Here is a 21,193-nt window from a genome sequence, read left to right on the forward strand (position 1 = left end):
AATAGATGTACTCCTCCGCCTTCACTTAGCATACTTTGCCATGGCTGCCCTTAAGAAGCAGATCAACTGTTTCCTCTGAAATGGTAGAGCAACAAGAGTGAAGACAAAATGAACCATGTCTCTAATATATGTCATTATCATGCATATAGGCCATGATTACAGTATCAGAATCAGATTAGACCTAACCTAAACTTTCCAAGTTTTGTCGGATCTAATGTGACAGCAAGGAATTAATATGTTAGAGATGCAGGAAATTATACTGGTGAGCAAGTGCAAGGGTGTAATTTCCATGTTGGATGTTGAAGCCCAAGATAAGAACTTACAAGGCATTTGAAAATATTGAATGTATACGTTGTGTGAATATTCTCAATATTAGTAAAGATCTCTGAAATAATAAGACCTACACTTGTTTTACCTGTTCGACCAAACCTATACCCTCGAGTGAAAATGTATAGTGTTCAGTATAAACTGTAAAGTATGGGAATGGCGGGGCGGGGCGGGGGGGGGGGGGGGGGGGGGGGTCAAATGGTAGAGGCTTATTGTGATAAGCTGAACCTGAGCTTGTAAGTTGTCCTGTAATCAATGATAGGGATTAATGAGCATCAAAGAGAAGAAAAAGAACCAGGTTGCTTTTATCTGAGGTTGCAAAGATTACAGGAGCAAAGGACACACATGAAAAAGGGAGCGAGACATGAGGGGAGGGAGTGAGACGGTAAAAGAGGCAGGGGGAGAGAAAGGGTGAGATAATTATTATCTTAGATGTGGTTTTCCAAGGTCAATATTTGAGATTCTCCTCGTCTGTCTCTCTGAAGCATGACGCCCGCCCAACCCTCCCGTCAGTATTCCTCTCCACCTCCAGGCAAACTCCTATCTTTACCTCCCCTTCTTCTCCCATTGCATTGCTTTTCCCCTGTCACTCATTTGGCAGAGGAAGGCAGTGTCCCGTCGCCGTGGTCACAGCCTCAAATAAGCCAACTGCTGCTTTTCAAACATAGGATGAATTAAATGGGCAATAAACAAACAAACAACCCTCTTGTTTGTGTAGTTTAGGTTTGCAAACCGTCAGAAGAAAAAAATCTTTACAAAAACATCCGCATCTCTTAGCATTTACTTAATTGGTCCGTGAGGAAAAACACCTGCCAATCATGAGAAGTGTTAGGTCATTATGTTAAGACTAGCTGTCAATGCTCAAGACAGTTGGGCAGAAATCATAGAGGATGAGGAGGAGGGAGAGGCAGAGGATGAAGAAGGAGATATGCTGCAAAGGAGGGGCAGCTGTACCAGAGTTTGACTTTGTGAACTCCTTAAGAATGCTCGAGAAACTATGATAATTTTAGTCTATTTGTTCATAAAAAACAAATGATGAACATAATTATGTGAGGTTCAGCAGGTATTGTATTTTTGAAGTCACAGTGAAAGAGCAGTTAGTGTCTTTATCTTTCTTAATGCAAAGTATTTCCAGGTAGGCGTGGTATAACTACGGTTAGTCTTAATCTAATAATTTGATATTTGAATAATTTTTTTATATTTCTGAGGAAAACAATTAAAAATAGCCTCAGTCCTTTGTTAAAGGACACCTATTATGCAAAATCAACTTTGTCATGTTTTTCTGTGTTAAGAGATTCTGAAAGTTTCAGGAAAAAATATTCTCTCTCTTTTTGTCCTGATCCATTTATATAAAGACCTGTCTGAAAATGAGCTGATCAGATTTTGGCCACTTTATGATGTCATAACGATGTTTGGCTTGTGTCACCATTAGCCAATAACCAACCAAGGTAACCCCCCCCCCCCCCCCCCACCTTATCACCTGAATCTCCTCCTAGAGCACCATTGTGTTCTTTTTAACCAAATGTCTCTCAGAGGGGCGTGGGGAGTGGCTCCTTATTTTCATCTAAAGTAACAGACAGAGATTCAACACTTTTGAAACAGGGCTGAAACAGAGGGGATTATGGGATGCTGCAACGATCTGTTTGGTATTTCAGCCAAACACTTCAGAGACATGTTTAGTATATATCTGAGACCTATAATATATTGAGGAAAAACAGTACAATAGGGGACCGTTAAAGAAAAACAAGACCTCTGAATGTGTCACATCCTCTGAGACATTTATAAACGGAATGATTCATTGAATAATCATTACAGCAACCAACAGATTCATTAATGGTAAACAATTGTGAATTGCGGCCGATAAAGAGTCAAGGAAGACTTTTGGTGACTTCTAAAAGTTACTAAAAAAACATGAACCGTGTGTTGAAGTCGTGAGGGAACCCTGAACCCTGAAGTGTGAAACAGAGCCACCAGGGGGGATCTGGGCATTAACACGAATAAAAACTCTCTTTTTTATTTGGATAACCATTACTGCCGGGCCAAAGCCACAACTGATATGAATTGATGCAACAAGTTGAGACAGACTCTGAACGTCGTCCACTTAAGACGCAAACACAACAGAAGAGAAGTGACAACACTCTGCAAATTAATGCAAACTTGGGAGAAATGGAACAAGAAGAATAATTCAATCTGCAGCCAAGTCCTCCAGTCAACCAAGGAGAACTGAGCTGAGAGGAAGAGGAAGTGAAGGAGGAGGGGACGGGGGAGGATAGAGGGCTGAGGCGTGGGATGCCTTTCTCCCTGGGCAGGGGGCAAGGTGGCAGGCGCCCAGATAAGCCGGGGCCGAGCAAAGATTAACTGCTTGCTCTGATGGAACAGCAAAATAAAAGGCATGCCGACCTCTGCTTCCCTTGGCCTCTCTGCGTGAGCGTCCTTACTCCGTGGGGACAAGTGTTAGGGAGTGTTTACATTTACCATGAAGAGAATGTTTAAACAGAGTCAACAGCAGCCCAGGCAGAAAGAAACCAATGTCATTCCTCCTCTGAGCAACGTCAGCTGCACGACCTCTCATATCCTTTCAAAACTATACTCTTTTTGTCTTTCACAAACTATTCGTTTATGGGAGTTCTACACTGAAGATGTACACAATGGCCTCTGTAGGTACGCTCCTATGAAGAGCACTTCCAATACCTGAAGCGCATACGTTACAATGAGACAGCTCTCCTGGTGAAACTGAGCTGTTCTGAAAGGGCTTTGGTGATCCAGTGAAGCTGATTTATTGGATCTTCCTTGTGAAGTTGGGCTCAAGTGTTCAAGCTCTGTTAACTTTGCAAAGAGAAGATATTTCCTTTTACCCCAGGCACTTATGAAGGGATACTGAACGCAGCAGTAAGGGAGAACTGAGTACACTTTAAAATGCGTTAGATTATCACAAGTGAAATCATTACTGCACAATTCAACAACGTCAGTTCAGTGTGGGTATGGGTACCGAGCCCCGGTATTAAAGGGGCCCCGGGACTGAATTATTAAAGACCGTGGTACCGTTAAGCTCCAACGTTATCGGTCTTTTTATCGGTACTGGAGACATGTAAAACATATATGTCATATGTTTTATGCTACACAAACATTGTATTGCAGTGTTAGTGTCGCCAACTCCGTTTCTAATACGCAAAAAGACTGCAAAATGCGTCTATGATTATTTTTTTGTATTTTCGATCTTTCCAATCCAGACGAGAGATCTCTCTCTCCTGTCTGTGTGCGAGGGGGCGGGGCAGCTTACACACACGTGGCTGGTACATGCAGCAATACACACACGGCGAAGGAAGCTCTCCATGGTGTGGTTAAACTTTACCCGTCTCGATGTGGACAATGTTCGTTGCCAATAGTGCAATAAGAGTTGAGCATGTAAGGGCGGTAACACGAGCAATTTGTCGAAACATCTTGCAAAAGTGCACCACATCCAGACGGAGAAATGCACCCGGTTCGACTGTCTTTCTAGTAGCTCTGTAGCCCCATCCACGAGTAACGTTTCCACGTCAGGTGTTATGTATGCTAGCAGCAACACACGGAGCTAACTCAATTATACAAACATGGGTTAGTGATTAGAGGTAACTGAGTTATTTATTTTGTTAAAGTTTCAGCTATTCTGTTTACAGTTCTGTCATCACATTATTTAATACGATTTGTTAAAAACATTGTTGTTTCTTTTTTACCATTACATGTTACTTGTTAGACGCTTTTATCCAAAGTGACTTACATACTCAATACTGTGGGCAATCCCCACAGGAGCAATTTGTGGTGAAGTGTCTCAGGGACACAACGACATTCTGACTGCAGTGGGGTTTGAACCTGTGACCCTCTGATCTCAACACCAAGGCTCTATCCACTGGGCCACACGCCTTCTTTTGATGTGGAATATTATTTATTTAATTTAAATAAAAAGCAATGTTAATTTAGTTTGTTTACCTTACCTCCAAAAGAACCGATAAGATATCGATAAAAGTAGTAGTACCGTTAAAACCTTAACGATACCTATCCCTAGGCATATCTTTTTTTAAAGTTATTTCAGGATGTTTATTCAATTAAAGATATAATTGGGTGCACAGGTTGTGTTTAACACTAGCGAGTGCAGTTAAGAAAAAGAGACAAACAAAGATCAAGACAGAGATAAAGAAACAAAAAAGGAGTATGTGTGTATAAAGGCGATCTATTGTTTTTATTAATCTGCCAACAGCACGCACAAAACATCTCTGTGCATCCCACGGTACCTAAGCAAGTGCGATAGTGGGTGTACAGCCGGTTGTTTAAAGAAAAGAAAGCGCTAGGGAGTATGCGTGTGTGCAGTGAGTTAAAAGTCAGCAGTTGTACATTTTGACAATTTACGCTGTCTCATATTTTCCTTATATCCTGGTCCCCATTTCCTTATTTATTGTATTCATCCCAGTTACCTGGTTTTTATATGCATGTTAACGTTATGCATTAAGGCCAGTCTTTCAGGATGTAGGCTACCCTTTTGTTTTGCGATCAATAGCCTTGGATCTTAATTAAAAAAACATTGATTTGTCTGGCTCTGTGTATATCCTGCAGTGGAGACTTGACAAATGTAATCACTTTTCCCAAAACATAGACTACTGTCTACTAAACACTTGTTGATTGATTTAAACACGTTTGGTAACTTTATGTATGTGCATTTGTCAGGTTTTGTAAGAGCACCATACTGTGAAAACAATCCCTGTGGCTCTGATCGACGGTCTCAGGAACTAACAGCTCCTTTTCAGAAATCAAGCCCCTTATTTGCCTTGTCCATTCCACAAGGAAGAGAAAAAAGGACTCGCTGAAGCAGAACCTGACTCGACATCGCCCTGGAATTAGGGCACAGCCTCACAGCATCCGGGGCACAAATGGATATCAGGCCAACCTTCAGATAAGGATATTTAACAGACCACCAACAGCTTCTTTGCCCACAAGCAACATCTGGCCGCCCTCTCGGGATCAAGTTAAAAAGGAAAAACCTTTTCATCGTAAAACAACATGAATACTTGTACACGGTGAATGTGCAATTTCACGGCCACATTCATTACTATGCAAATAACCACTAAGGAAATCAAGCTGTGTTTAATGCCATATTGATTAAAAACAGGAGGTTTCTCCATCTCTTGGGTCTGTATCCACAAAAGTTTGCGCATTGACTTCCTCCCATGGGAACCATTTTGCTGTATGGCCTCTCAGCTGATGAAACTGATAAGAGGGAGCCGGTGGATAATCGGCGGGATGGAGAGGAAGCGGCGGAGGAGGGATCTGATAGGGTGGAGGGATGGGGATTGGAGGTGGGGTGGATTTGACCTGCTTAGCACAGCAATCATTAATGACATATTTTACTCAATTGTTTTTGCCATTCTACAAAAAGGGTCTCACCAGGAAAAGCAGGTGACAGTTTCATGCCATTTTGTTTTCCGAACATGGACGCAGTGCTTATTTAATTTTTTTCACCACACAACGATATGACATATATTTTCTGTTTGATTGCCGAGGTGCTTTTCAAAAGCTTCTTTCATAAAAAGGATATTTTTCCAATTGTGTCCCATAGGAAAGAACACAATAGAAAAAATCATCAGTTTTTTGGCACAGCTATTCCCGAGTCAAGGGTCTCTATCTCTCCTTTTCTTTTCCCTCTCCGCAGATACAAAATTGCACATGGGAGTCTTGAAATATATATGTTTTATGCTGCTTGGAGAGACGGCTGCATAAAAGCACAAAGCAGTCATTTCTATTCATTTGTCCCTCGCTGACGGGGAAATGAAGGAGTGAAGCAGATGCTTTTGCTACGTGAACAAGTTGCTTAAACACAGAAAGCATTTTTTCCTTTCAAGAAGAAGTTGGATAATTAGATGCTGAATCAAACCCCCCCCCTCCCTCCACTTCCTCCCTGGAACCCGTATTGTCACTCAAATGAATGATTTGTGTGAGGCAGGAACACGGCAAAAAATATATAAATCTACGGCTGTACACTGACATTTGTTTAGGAGGAAAAGGGGCAAAGCATCGCATTCAAATGGAGCTGTGAATGGCACATTCAGTGCTAAAATAAATGTGTGCATTGACAATGTGAAAGGAAAGTGCTGGAGGCAGCTTTCTGTCAAGAAGCAGATCAGGTTCTGACATTTATTTTGCCTAATGTGGAATGCCAACAAACAGTGGGTGGGATGCAGTGACCTTTTATCAGTGGGAGCCATAGACTGGCCCACTACTATAGATAGAATAATCTAGAGAAAGGATAATCTGTTTTTAAAACACAACGCAGCGACCTGTGTGTGTGTGTGTGTGTGTGTGTGTGTGTGTGTGTTTGTGTTATGACCTTCCACTTTGTCTGTGTGTGTTTGTGGGAGCAAGCATGAAGGTTGCTGACCTTCAGAAGCATCTATAGGCCGCAGCATAGCGACGATATTCACATGGTGTTACTGAGGTTACAGGTGGCTTCACCTTCACTTGAAGGTTAAACAGCCGATGCGTTAACAAATTCTCTCAAGGCTTTGAAGAAGTTTGCCAGCCATACGTTGAGCGAGGTGAGTGTGTGTGTGTGTGTGTGTGTGTGTGTGTGTGTGTGTGTGTGTGTGTGTGTGTGTGTGTGTGTGTGTGTGTGTGTGTGTGTGTGTGTGTGAGTGTGTGAGTGTGTGTGTGTCTGTTATATGTGTGAGTTTTTTCGTGTGTCTGTGTGTGTGTAATAGCTTTGCTGCAGGTTGTAACAGATGGTTGCTAATGGTAGTTCATAGATCTGAATGACAGGGGCCAGGGGATTGGTGAGGAGAGTATGGGAGGGGATGTGTGATCGTGTGTGTGTGTGTGTGTGTGTGTGTGTGTGTGTGTGTGTGTGTGTGTGTGTGTGTGTGTGTGTGTGTGTGTGTGTGTGTGTGTGTGTGTGTGTGTGTGTGTGTGTGTGTGTGTGTGTGTGTGTGTGTGTGTGTGTGTGTGTGTGTGTGTGTGTGTGTGTGTGTGTGTGTGTGTGTGTGTGTGTGTGTGTGTTGTGTGCATCGCTATGTGTTGGAGTTTGTCTACCTCCATGTACATATGCACAATTAGTGTGTCAATCCATATGAAAAACAACTAATAGCTTCTAGTCCTTGGGTAGAGGAAGATAAATGTTACACACTAGAGATGTAGCTTTAGGGATACCAATTTCTGTCCATCTGTTTGTCGGTGCACCACAGAAATAACTAAACAACAATGTAATGGATTGCCATGACGTTTTGAACAGTTATTCATTATCCCCAGAGGATAAAGCCTGCTGACTTTGGTGACCCCCTGACTTTTCATTTAGCTCCACCAGCAGAAGGTCAAAACTACATTATCTGGTGAAATAAACCCAAAATCAGAGCAATCTCTATTTGTCCAATGCACGGTTTTATGACCAAATACTTCCCTAATAACTAACTGACTGACTGACTGGCTGAATGACTGATTAACTAAAAAACGTCATACCCATCAGCCTCTGCTGTACTTCGTGTTTAATGAGCACCAGAGTGCCTAGTTCAACAGAACTTGAGTATGTATGTAGATTCCTGTTTTACCTCAGTAACTTGTGAAATACTCTTTTTAAGATTCAAAACATATATACTGAATTTAGAATTCATTTTCTGTTTAAATGTATGCTAATGTGGAGTCTTACTGGCACTGTCATTGATGTAGTTCTCAAATCATACCTGGAGGAATATAATGTGGAATTGCTATGTACTGTTTTTGGAAACATTAAAACAGCATATTATTATTTTTCTTCAAACATTTGCCTCCGTGACAATATTGCATTTGAATTCAGTTTTTAATGGTTTTTGCTGTCGAGACATCCCTCAAAACATCAGTTTGAAACAGAATGGGACCCTAAAGGCATACGTCAAAGACACCACAAATGGTGTATGTCCTCAGGAACCTGATGAAATCTCTCTGAACTACACCGACAGAAATTTGATATGCTTTTGTCAATCAGTGCATGCTGCAAGTTGTAAAGTTTATTTCCTCTATTTTTACCCAAGTAGAGCTCGGCCTACTTCCTATGTTCTTCCCTGATGGGACCTGAGAGCTATAACTGCCTCTCCAAAGGCCTACAGGAAATAGAAAACCAAATTACTTTGTTAGAGTCTCACAGTGGTGGCAGTGGTGGGAGGGCTGGGGTTGTAATATGTAGCCATGTCTTCTACAACAGCATATATAAATTGTTCCACGCATGTTAAAGTTCTGACTGTTGATTGGGTTCATTAGTTATTCACACCATTTGACCTCCCCACAGCACTGCTCAGACACACTCATTATAAAGCCCTTGTAATTCATTAAGCTCCCTAAATTAACACAAGCCATATCGAGAGGTGCTCGCTGTAACTGAGTGGCTTGCTTTGCCTCGGGGAGGTTAATAGTGAGTGCATGGATCAAGTTTTAATGATATGATGAGGGCAGAGTAGGACTTCAACTGACGGACATTGGGAGAACGACAGGTTAAAAGAGGACAATAAAATGTTTGCAGATATACGAGTTAAAGATACATTTTGTGTCCAAGCAGACTTCATTTTACATGAAGTCCTGATAATAAATAAAACATGAAGCATTCACCGGGAATAAAATAAACGCCTAGGCTAGAACAACAGCTTTATTATACTAATGGTATTTATGATCCTAGAACACACACTACCATTTATTCTCGCATAAAAACAATTAAACGTCGCCCCAGAATGAGGTGCGTTGGGAGCGAGGCTGAAGGAAAATCTTGCTCCCTCTGAAAGTGAGAGACAACTCCTTCATTTGTCATCGCGTCATGCCAACAGGAGGGATATAATCACTTGCTGCCGGTGGTGTAATTCATTGTGGGCGCACCAGCTGCTGTCGTGCCGCTGCTGTCGGGAATGACAGAAACTTAGAATTCAAGTGTTTCAAGTGATTTGAAAAGCCTGGCAGGGTTTTTAAAGATCTCCTTTTAAAGGATCTTTACAGTACTTATCGATTTCTCGGCACATCAGGAAACAAACAACAGCACATCACTGTCTAACTGGTTGAAAAGATTCGCCAGAGGCCGTGTTGAATTCAGTTACCAGACCCACATTAGACAAGGAGGTCTTCACTTTACTAATCCTCCAGTTCTAGTACACACACTTCCACTGAGGGCCAATCCAGATCCGAGTGACAGCTCTCACTACTCAGCTTCACAGTGTTGTGATAGCTGGAGCCTCATTTTTATTGTTGGTGTCCCCTTTAAAAGCCTGAGGGATAAATGTAGCTGTTATAAATTGGTTATTTGTGCCGGATGCCTATTCAATTAAAGCCAGTCACTGAGGCGTCTGAGATCTGTGTGAGATCACGACTCAAGTTATCAACCACACACTCCAAGTAGGTGGTTATTCTCGCAGTGTTACTGCTCTAACAATAATTAAAACGGTCGATTCTTTGTTGGCCCGCCATTAACAAACATCTGTATGAAGTATGACTTATCGTTAAAGTGAGCCCAGTTGCTGCCTTTTCATTTATTATGCAACTATAATGATCAAAGCTACATTTCTCCTCCAGAGACAGATTTATAGAAACATTGGTCTTTATCCTAATAAATTTGCATCGGAGCAAGAAGAGTGTGGGCAGCCTCAACTCCTTTTTGCCTTAATGGATTTTTGTAAGCCAGCGATTCCTAAATCGAATGTGTTTTTTAAAGCAATTTGTTTAAAGCTACATTCCCCTCGTGGAAAAAGTGAAGTGAAATAAAAAAAGAAGTTAACTTCATGAGACCAGTTTGAGAAGTTTGTGTCAATGTGTCAATCATCTTGGGCGGTCACTCAGAGATACAATTATTAGAAGAGCAAATTGATGGCTAAAAAAAGAATATGTGAATAGGGTAAGAACTACAAACTTAAAAGAAATATAATGAGGGAAAAGTGCATGAGTGATGGCCTGCTGCTACCGTTTTGCAGTATAATAACTGTTCAGTGTCAGCTATAATTCCCTCAGTTCTTTCTTGGAAATACCAGTGGGAATTCACACCTGTGCCAACACGTGCGTGCTCACGCTCCTTTCAGCATGCATGTCGGCTGTGCGTGCCATGTGCGAGAGTATGTGTCTCAGTGAATTATTAATGGATGTAATGTGATGACAGATGACTCGGAGCGGACCGTCCCTCCCCATCCCTGACCCGAGTGTGTCGTCTTGGTTTCCACGGTCAGGAGGAGACGCAGGCCCACGCAGTCTGATTGATTAATTCTGTCAAGCACACTTTTGCTGTCCCTGCACAGTGTCCGGTCCGAGCTCTCCTGCAATCTCTCACAATCACTATCAGCATGACTGCAAAAGTCACATAAGATTTCCATCATTCCTGATGAAGAACCTGCCCACTGTCCACCACTTTCTTCAATTTGTTTAATGTCCATCTTCAATCAAACAGGGGTGATTGTCATGTCTCTTGTAGTTTTGAATAACCTCTAATAGAGAGTGGCAGGTTTGTTTATGTAACTTCAGACGAAGCCCAGCTTACTTTGTAAAGAAAATGCTTGCTGGAGAACAAAAGAGTGGTGAAACCATCAGTAAATAACATTTGACTTTTTTATCCTTTCTGACGCCGCACCCCATCTTCACTCTCAAGCTCTCACTCTTCTCTCTTGCCACTTTGATGTTGTGCTATAATATAAAACGTTTTTCAAGAGAAACACTAAAAAAACGTATGGATGCTGTGACATTTCTTAAGATATTAGGGAAGTAGCTGGACAATTTAGCTGTCAACATCCCATGTGTGACTAAACTACACATCCATTTAGCTTCTAGATTAAAGATATTTCCTCCACAGCAGCTGTCACTGTGTGGTGAATTTTCCATATATCTATTTACATGGGTCAATCTTTTATTTCCATACTGGTGGAGTGACCCACAGAATTCAGCATCCACACTTCTTCGACTAAGTGTCTTTCCCTTTTATTGTATCTGCTTCCACTCACTTGTGTTGCTCCGAATCTTTTCTTGGCTGTAATAATGAAAGAATATTCAATCAGGCATCGCCTCTCCCTATTCCTGCCTCATTTCCATGGTTTGATCTGGCAATGTTCTCAATAAACAACCCAGTAGCGGGCTGGGTGTGTACCCATCAAGGAGCCGAGAGGCAGCCATGCTTCAGCCTTTAAGTGGTATTGGAATAGTATTGAAATCTGTGTAATTGGATTAGACCAACCTTTTCCCCCTCGCTATTTCACCAGTTCACTCTGTGAAATCAGAACTGAAGAGCTTTGACAATAGTAGTTTTGCTGTGTAGCGGCTGATGGGAATGTAACATGATCTCTGTCTGTAGCTCCTGGCCTCCACTTCTCTCCCGGAGGCAGTCAGATCCCAGCAGCAGCCTGACTGACAGCCGGCTCTGCCCGACTCTGACTGACAAGGTACAGGATGCTATGAAGACTCAGATAGTTCAGAGGGGCCCAACTGATCTCAGGCCTCTGCGGCGATCATATAGAGCTTCACAAAGAGCAGCACAGGGAGGGATGAGGGCTCAGATCAGTCTGGGAGGTCCATCTCACCCGTTTGGCTTTATACCCATGACAGGTAACATGACGGGCTGTGTTCTCTCTGGCTGCTCTGGATAAAAAGCCTGTCAGAGAGACAGTCTTGTATCATTGCGCAGGTGTGAGCCTGTTGCTCTGCTCACATGTTTATATAGGAAGACACAGTGAAAGTACAAAGAGGAACATTTACATGTATGTGATTGTTACTTCTCCAGCAACATGATCTGAGATATTTAGGCAAGAGGTTTAAAACAATTTTCAATTTTTTTTTCCAGTGAGTGTGATCACATTATTTTATACTTCGTCTAGTGGCCGGAGGGGAAATTAAATCAGTTTATGTTTGCAAGGATTATTCAGGCAGAAGAGAGTATGGATTATAAGGACTTGTATAAAATACTGCATTTGACATGTCGAGGGAGAAAAGAGGTAAGACGCTTCCAGGTTCCTGCTGTGCGGACTGAGGCTGGAAAAAGGGTCTCTTTTTTATTATGGTCCTTGGTCTTGGAATGACCTTCAATCAAACCTAAAACTGAGGGCACTTGTCCCTATAGCAGGTTTTAAATTGAATTTGTCTGAAGTCCTTACCACCAGCTGCTCTTGCAGTAATAAGTAGTGCCATTCTTACTGTCCTAATGTGCACAATGTAGTAACTGCTTTTTTGTCTTTTGTTTTCTTAGTTATGTTCTCTGTATTTTATATGTTTTTGTTATGTGTAACGTTGCTGCCTTCTTGGCCAGGTCAGCATTGAAAATGAGATTGTATCTCAATGCTTTTATCTGGTTAAATAAAGGTTAAATAAAATAAAAATAAATTTCCTAAGAATTGGCTAAATAGCACTCTAGGAATATATATATATATATATATATATATATATATTTAAATACATTTATCATTAATTTATCATCATAACCTTTATCCTTCGTCTTTGTTGAATTGTATCCTTGCTTATAGATACATTAAACTTTTTATTTTACTGTTAAACTGACAAACACTGTTTAAAATGTGTTAATTATTCCTGTAGAAATCATAGTAAATAGTCCTCAGAAAGACTGTATATGGCAATAGAACATTATACTGACTTCTGATTGAAGATCACTTTATTTTCTGCTCAAAACAGCCTCAAGCGACTGTACAGATGGGTAATAATGGAACTTGCAAAGAACAGAAAAAAATAATACAGCGGATAAGTCGCTGTATGTAACTCACTTAATTCAAACCTTAATGGCTCAACAATCCTCAAATAAAAACGATGAGTTGAGGTGTCAGCTGAAATTGTATTTCAACCTGCCTATGAAAAGAAATACATTTAGGAAAAGTGTCCAGCGGCAACATGCAAGTCGGTCAGCCTATGGTTGGTGTTACATTTTAATTTTGACAGCGACCTGAGAAGCGGATCATTGTTTGAGAAGACGGCTGGAGCCACAAGCAAGAAAGAGAGAGCAGACGGGGCATGGAGTGGAGGAGATTAAGGAAAATGAAGGGAAAGAATAAACATCGGGGAGGCTTTAGACAAAAAGTAAGTCAGCTTATGCAGCTTCGGTTTATGGGAGAGGAAAACATCAAGTAAATATCACTTTGAGTTATATTTGATAGATATTTAGATACCTATTTATTCTTTAAGGGGAAAGTAAGCATACATTGCTGAATTGAACACAAAATGTGGATATCACAGCTGAGATGAATGATACATACAGACTGTTATTTAAGCTATGCCGACTGTTGCATTGCAGTAAAAAACCCTGGCTACAGAGTGAGGTGAACAAAAGGACACTCACCTACTGGATTATTATTTTTTTCCCCTTTCCAACTAAGCAGAGCATTTCAACGATTAAAATGTGTTGCTAATTTAAGAATTAAGGCTAAATCAAGAGCACTAAGAAAGGCTCCTTTGCCCACTTTATATCGGTAACTGAATATTTAGAGTCAATGTGTATTTTCTCATTAGTAATATAAACATGAATTACTACAAATCACCCCGAGCTGTATTTGAATAGGTTGCAGAAGAATAATTTATTCTTGCATGTGCACACGTGCCTGTGCATACAAACACACACAACTCCCCTTAAAAGAAACAAATGTGTGGCAGAAAACATTTTGGACTAAATAACCATTAAAGGGGGTAGACAAAGGCTGGAATATAAAATGCAGTCAATGCTGTGCTGAGCTTGAGACCTTCTTATCTACAAACTGTATTAGGACTCTTTCTCCCCGGTATGAATAATAAGTCCACATTAATGTTTCTGCCCACACCATTACAATTGTTTAGTTTTAGTGGAAAAATATCATTCCTAACCTGCCAGGAAAAAAACTAAAGTATTAACTCGTTGCATGTTGGTTAAGGTTTGAATTATATAACAGCATAATGAATCCTATTGCTTTGCATTGCTGGTTCCCTTTTTCAATTTGATCATCTTCATTTTTTCTCTCCTCTTCTTTAGATTTTTTCACCAAACTCTTTCTCTCCCTCCAACCAACCTCCGGCTCCCTCGCTACTTCCCACCCGCTTGCTCTTCATTTTTAAATCTATGAATTTCTGAACATCATTTTCTTGATTTTTCCACGCCCCGAGGAGTCGTTCTCATTCCAGCTCCTCTCTTTTTTCACCTCATTTCCTCCCTCCTGAGTGAATCTCCTGGACAGGATGTGAGGTGACAGCGTGGCCTGTGGAGGTTAGGGTGTGGGTGAGTTGCTGTGAGTGTGTGTGTGTGTGTGTGTCATTGATGTGAAGGTGGGGATATAGTTCTGTCCCCTTATTCCCAAAACAAAACGATGGTGGATGGTCAATGCCATTCCAAAACCATTCTTAAACATGAACACGGGATACTTACAGTGAAGCCTCCCTCCCTTTGAGGACACAAGCAGTTGAATTAACCGTACCTTTGAGGGAATTCCGCTCCTTTCCATGAGAGTGCTTCATCCCGCAAGACCTCATGCTCTTAAAAGATTGACACTTCTGCCCCTTTACAACCTTCTCAAATGTGTAAGAAACCGTCAAAGCTTTCGCCCTGAGTTACCATATCTGGTCAGAAACAGAAACAGGGTATTGGAAGCTTTGATTAATGTGCATGAGATTCAAATTATAAATACTGAGTGACACATTGTTGTAGGGCTGCTTGGTTATGGCAAAAATCATAATTTCGATTATTTGGGTCAATAATTGTAATTGCGATTATTAAATGCGATTATTCATTGACTTTGAAAACATCCATTTATTGGACAAAAAAAATGTGAACAGTATGTTTTTAAGAGTTGATTACCCTGAACTTTAAGTATAATTCAACTGAAAAACCAAAAAAAAAAGGTAATAATAAAAAAAATATTGTTTTATTTCGATTACGTTGTTTTCGTAATCGTTGCAAGTTATAATCTTAATCGCGATTAAAATACGATTAATTGAGCAGCCCTAGATTGTTGTGACGCTAATGCTTTTCTAACGTGTTTGAACATCTATGTGTAAGTTAAAGAAAAAATGTGATACATGTAGGGGACAGTGCGTGCGTGCGTGCGTGCGTGTGTGTGTGTGTGTAGCTCTTTATGTATATGACGGTGTAGATGATTGTGAATCATGAAAACTGATTAAAACGATTGTGTGTCTCGCTGCTGTGGTAATAAAATAGAACAGATTGAGCTTTAAATAGCCATACTGTAATAACAGAAAGTAATCAGCTAACTTGGAAAATATATGCCTCAACTTTGAGACAGGGGAAAATATTTGGATTTTGAAATTGGAATTTCTCCATACTTATAATCCTTTTCTTTATCTCTGGCTTTTAAAAATTAAAAATGGATTGTGTATACTTTTCTAATTTCCCTGCTTGTCAATCAGCTTCCCTTCTTCTAGACCCCCCCCCCCCCTCTCCAATCTCCTCTTCTCCAAAGGGTTAGAGGTTCCCCACTGTGAGAGCGAAACTAATTTGAACTAATCACAGGGCTGTCTGAGCAGAACGGTGGTAATAATTGTATCCCAAAATGCAGGACATTGAAATGATAACCCCTGAAATAACCCTTCTTCTCATGCATCATACAAACTGTATCTCAAAATGTACGCACTCAATGTTAAACAAAGGAAAGAAAACTGCAAACGAGAGAACAGTCAAAAGAATATAAACTGGAAAAATTAGCTAAAAGGTTTATATGAAAAGATGAACTCCACCACTTCATGGCCCGATTTTAAAATACTGAATAAACTTGATCTCTTTCCATCACCAAAATGTCTAACCCCATGGAAAGGACATTCACTTTGATTCATTATAAATATATATCTACTAAGAAGAAAAAGACTAGAGGATTACAAAGTAAAGAATATGATATGGTTGATTCAGATTGTGTGAGTTTACTTATATTGCTTTTGTTTTACATATTTTATAGTGCATGTTTGTACGCAGGTGCATGGTCCTCTTACCTCCAGGGCTTTCCTCTTACTGATGAGAAGCTTGGAGATGTCCCGTGCCACTCGCTCCACCAACTCCTTGGGGTTGTTCCTCTTGATTTCAAACTGGCTCTTCTTCTCATTATAAATCTGCAGATGGAAAACATGGGGAATAAAAGGTCAGATTACCCGAGCCATTAGTTTAATCAAGAAGATCACAGAGGAGCAGTTTGATTATTCTCAAGGTAGCACACAGGATGGTAAACATTTACTGTAGAGCAGGCAGTACGCAGCCTGGAGCTTTACCCATAAGCCTCGGCAATGTAGGAGAATTAAACACAGAACAGAGCCCTAATGGCAAAGCACTTAGCTAGCCAGCTGCAGTCTGGCAGTCAGGATCAAATTAAATAAATGCAAACTCCAGCAGATCCTCACTGCTGGGTGAACATCTTGTATCCCCACAATGTTAACCAACACAAGCAGCCTTTTTTACAGCTTGGCAACAACACATGTGTGACTTAATCCAACGGGTTAGTGAAGGCTATCCGAAACAGAAAAGGCCGGAGACATTTTGTAACCATGAAGGACCTTAATCCCCAAGCTAAAGTGCACGCAGGAATTTCAATATTTTCACTTGAAAGCAGCAATATATCAAGCACTCTGGGGCATTAGCTAAATGAAATCAGGTAAGAGCCATTAAACTTACAAAGACTTTCAAACCACAAAAAAACAACGAAGAGAAATGGGTATGGGACTCCATAAGGGACCGGGATGTTTGAAAAGCAGCATCCAGAAGCAGAACGACAGATGCCTGGACCGCTGACAGAGGAAGGTACTTGGAAGATTAGTCTGCTCCCCCTGGAAGAATTGTGAAGGCTGAGTCAGCTGCCCGGGCTCTATAGGATCTGTAGTCTACAACAGAGCACCTCCCGAAGGATTACCACTTATCCTGCTGCCCTAAGACACCGCAAGACCCACTTTCACACCATAAAACCATTTTGTATAGTTCTTTGCTAGAAAACCCAGGAAAGCTTGTTGTTGAGTTTTTTTAATGCAATGATAGGCTTAAAAGCTGCAGTTACTAAGGCTGTGTGTTTAGGTAATTGCTGTTATTTGGGGTTCTCTAAATTAACTTCAATCAATCATTTACTCAAGTAATTACACACACTTTTAAGAGGACTAAGAATTTAAAGAGATTGCTTTAGGTAGCTGTTGTTTTTTTTTCTCAGTAAGGCCCGATATATGCGCTTTAAATACGAGCAGTATGTTAATGTGCATGTTGATTTCCAGTATACATCTGAATATCTAAAAAACTAAACTTTTCACAGGTGGCCTGAAGGGTCTGTGGTTACATTGCTTGCGTCTAGTATAAATACTTGTGAATATACATCAATTTATCTCCCTTACCAAGGCTCTTTGCAGGCTTGAGTAAAGTCCGGTCAAACATTTTGTGGCAAATAAATGTCCAATTGTGTGACACCTGACCAGTAATAAAATATGCTTACTGATGATGCTTACGCAGACTGACATCACAGGTCAACTAGATCACATCACAATCAGGTAACTTCTGAAATGTTTTTTGTTATTAAACATGTTGAGATGCATCGGGTATTTTTGTTTGTCCCATACTCCATGATGTTGCTAATTGGTTTTCTCAATGTGACAACACCAGGCATAACCATCTAACATGAAGTGACAAGTCTGGCTTTTTCCCCAGGTACAGAGAACACTAGCACACTAGTGGTTATATACCACAGTTAGACGTGAGATAAAGCAAAGCATGCATATCTGAATCAATTGCTTACGGTATTGGTCAGGTGCGAGAATAAATTACATTACATTGCATTTAGCTGACGCTTTTACCCAAAGCGACTTACAATAAGTGCGTTCGACCAACAAGATACAAACTCGAAGAAAACAGAATCATATAAGTACATCAGGTTTCATAGAGCTAAAACATTTCAAGTGCTACTCAACTGGCTTTAGATAAGCCAGCCCTATATTAGTATATAATAATAATAACAATAATTATTGTTAATAATTCATATGTAAGACTAAATCAAGGTGTGGAACAAAGCTAACTTATGTGTCCGTAAACAACCAGTAAAGCTGGGTACAACCTACACTCACACAGAATAGAAAATGTGATCACAAAATGCAAGTTGTTATTATGCAATAAGGAAGTAAATGATGATTTATAAAAAGGTATGGCCCGTCTCCTGACTCCTGCTACTTGTGGGCTGACCGGTTGGCTCTGTTCAAAATAAGTAATTGTATTGTGATTGATGTTATAAACCAATTAAACTAAACTATTGTGGCCTTCCAGTGACTAAGGTGTTTGAGATTCGATCCAAACACACTTCAGTACCCACAACAATTAGATCAAACTTGATTAAATGAACCACATGGTCTAAATCAGAGATCTCGTGATTGAATGGGTACCACCCAAACATTCTCATATTTGCCAGGGTAACAATCCCTTTTCTCTGATATGAAATATTATGTCTGAGGGATTGATGTGTTGATGTGCAGCAATTAGGAAAAGAAAACACTGGCTTCCATACGATCCATCTCTGTCGAGCTGAAGGCTGGGCAGGCGGCCAGAGGCAGTTTCCCTTCCCCGGCCCACCGAGCAGGCAGACCTGGCCCCAGAAGCTGCGGCCATGCCAGCCGAGCACTCTGACGAGATTGCCTGGTGTCTTATTTTGGCCGCCCTCTGAGGGATAAGGTATCCTGCTTAGTTTCAAACAACACTTTAAACTACTTTTCAAAGTGAAATGTGAAGGTGAAATCTGCATATTCCATCATGACGCAACAACAATGATCATTTTAAATGTAAAAACAGGTGGCTCAATTATTTGAGTTGCATTGCTTTCAGGTGCTCATACCAAAAAAGTCATTAGACTGCAATTCAACAGTCCATGCACGCACACACTTAAAGGAATTAGTTATTACCCTTCAGTTCTGAATGAGGCAGTACTCGGCACTGAGAATCACGTGAGTATTTACGCACATGAACATACCCACACATTTGCACATACGCACACGCAGTGACACACACCATTCCAAAGGGCTTTTTTTTCTCAAGGTGGAAGAAGCCATTAATGGAATCTTATTAAACCATAAAACAAGAACAAGGGTTTCTCCGCTCCATTGACAGACTACAAACCCCTGACTCTTTTAAGCAACGCATTTTTCAAGTCGATTTAAAAAACCATGTCAAATTTGTTTTTAAATCAATATTAATTCCCCTAATGTGTGGTAGTGCTCTTTGGGTCTGCTTCTCCCCGGAAGATTCATGGCTGGCTCGGGGACATTACAGCCAGAGCCTTCTCTACTTTGAGCTTAGAAACAAAACACTAAAGATAAATACAATAAAACACATATTGCTGCGGGGATTCCAAAAAAGATGTATTTTTTAAATATAATAGGTAGTAAGGTGAGTTTTTTTCTGGAAACAAATAGGAGCTGAGGCCATTTTTCATTCTCCCTCCATAGCAAATGTAGGGATTTAAATGTTTGTAATGTTTTGTATAATAGTGCAGTCTTTGCTACCACAATCATCAAACAGCCTCATTGGGAAATGCACTACTAATTACCTCCTCAAAGCACAGAGCCAGCAAACCATTGACAAATTAAGTCAACCACTGTTATTGTGGTCCAACATGTCTTAAAATGAAGCTGCCTGCTGCATCAACCGCTCACTTGGTAAAGGCACACCATCACCCAGGTCTCAAATACAAATAGAGGCAAGAACTACAGATTTCAACTTATTGTTTTTGACTATTGTATGGATTCTGCTGCACATAACCTTCTCTGTGGTATGCGAGAGGACAGAAGCTAAAAACTCGAGTTCAATAATACCATTTGTCACTTAATTTAATTTTGTGTCATGTAGAGATATTGGGGTTCATAGTTCTGATATCTAATTGAATAACGAGTTCAACCATTGAAATTATCTTGTATATGTGTAAATGTACATAAATATGTTGGATTGAAATAGTTACATAATATGGTACTGATAATACGATTTCAATCTTATAGTATTATTAGTTATTATAGAATTATTATTTTTGCCCACCACTAAATGTACACAAGTCTATGACAAAGCTAGTATTTACCTGAGGTGCCTTGTGCAGTAAACTGTATCCACCGACACAGTTTGTCATCCTCTCCAGTGACCTCTGTCTGTTGTATGTCCAGTGCTGCCACATAAACAGCACCGCTATCAGTTTCTCTGACATGTTGTAAGTGAAACACTATGGATGTTTGCCGGGGAAAATGTTGGTAACACTATGACACATATCTAAAGCACTATCAACATCATTATAATGCTTCCATTCATACAGTATAGCTCTACATAATCATAATGATAAGCACTTTTAAATAAATACATGTATACATTCATAATGCTTTATGGCAACAATCATTTATTTGAAATATTATAATGGCTTTTAAGGTCAAATGTCATTATACAGTAAAAAGTGTCCCTTATGGACATTTATAGATCATAGTGTCAAATATGTTGTATTCTTTTCATAAATTGTAAAATGTTTATAATGCATTATGATCATTGTTATAATGTTATAAGTTTCTCTAAGTGGTAATTATTTTCTAAGTGAAGTCATGTAATGTTTCTTGACCTTATGCTGTAAGTCAATTCTTTGTCATGTGTCATGCTTAGTGTTATGAATATGTGCGAGTGCTTATAACTATAATTTTACAACACTATAAGTAGATAAGAATGCATTATATGTATCGCTAAACCCTAAAGAAAGTGTTGCCCCTTAAAATATTATTATCACTTTTAATAGACTTGTAAAAATAAAGATGGAGACGAATAAAGATAGATATAACTACAGGGAGTTCATATCTCTGACAGGTTGGACATTACAAGCTCCTGTAATGGGCAGATGAGGTCCCTGTTCATCCTGGGAGAAGATTGAGCTGCGCTGTCAACCGCACAAAACTCCAGCCCAGAAAGTAG

General features: G+C 40.2%; 1 protein-coding gene across 1 annotated transcript in view; it reads right to left on the bottom strand.

The window, feature by feature from the left end:
* Positions 1–21,193, bottom strand: part of cacna2d2a (calcium channel, voltage-dependent, alpha 2/delta subunit 2a) — a 139,471-nt gene that overhangs the window by 86,317 nt on the left and 31,961 nt on the right. Inside the window, 1 exon segment of the mRNA XM_079682190.1 lies at positions 16,240–16,356. Coding sequence (XP_079538316.1) covers positions 16,240–16,356 — 117 coding nt within the window.

This window comes from Notothenia rossii (genome assembly GCF_949606895.1).
Source record: "Notothenia rossii genome assembly, chromosome: 5".
NCBI classification, from domain to species: Eukaryota; Metazoa; Chordata; class Actinopteri; order Perciformes; family Nototheniidae; genus Notothenia; species Notothenia rossii.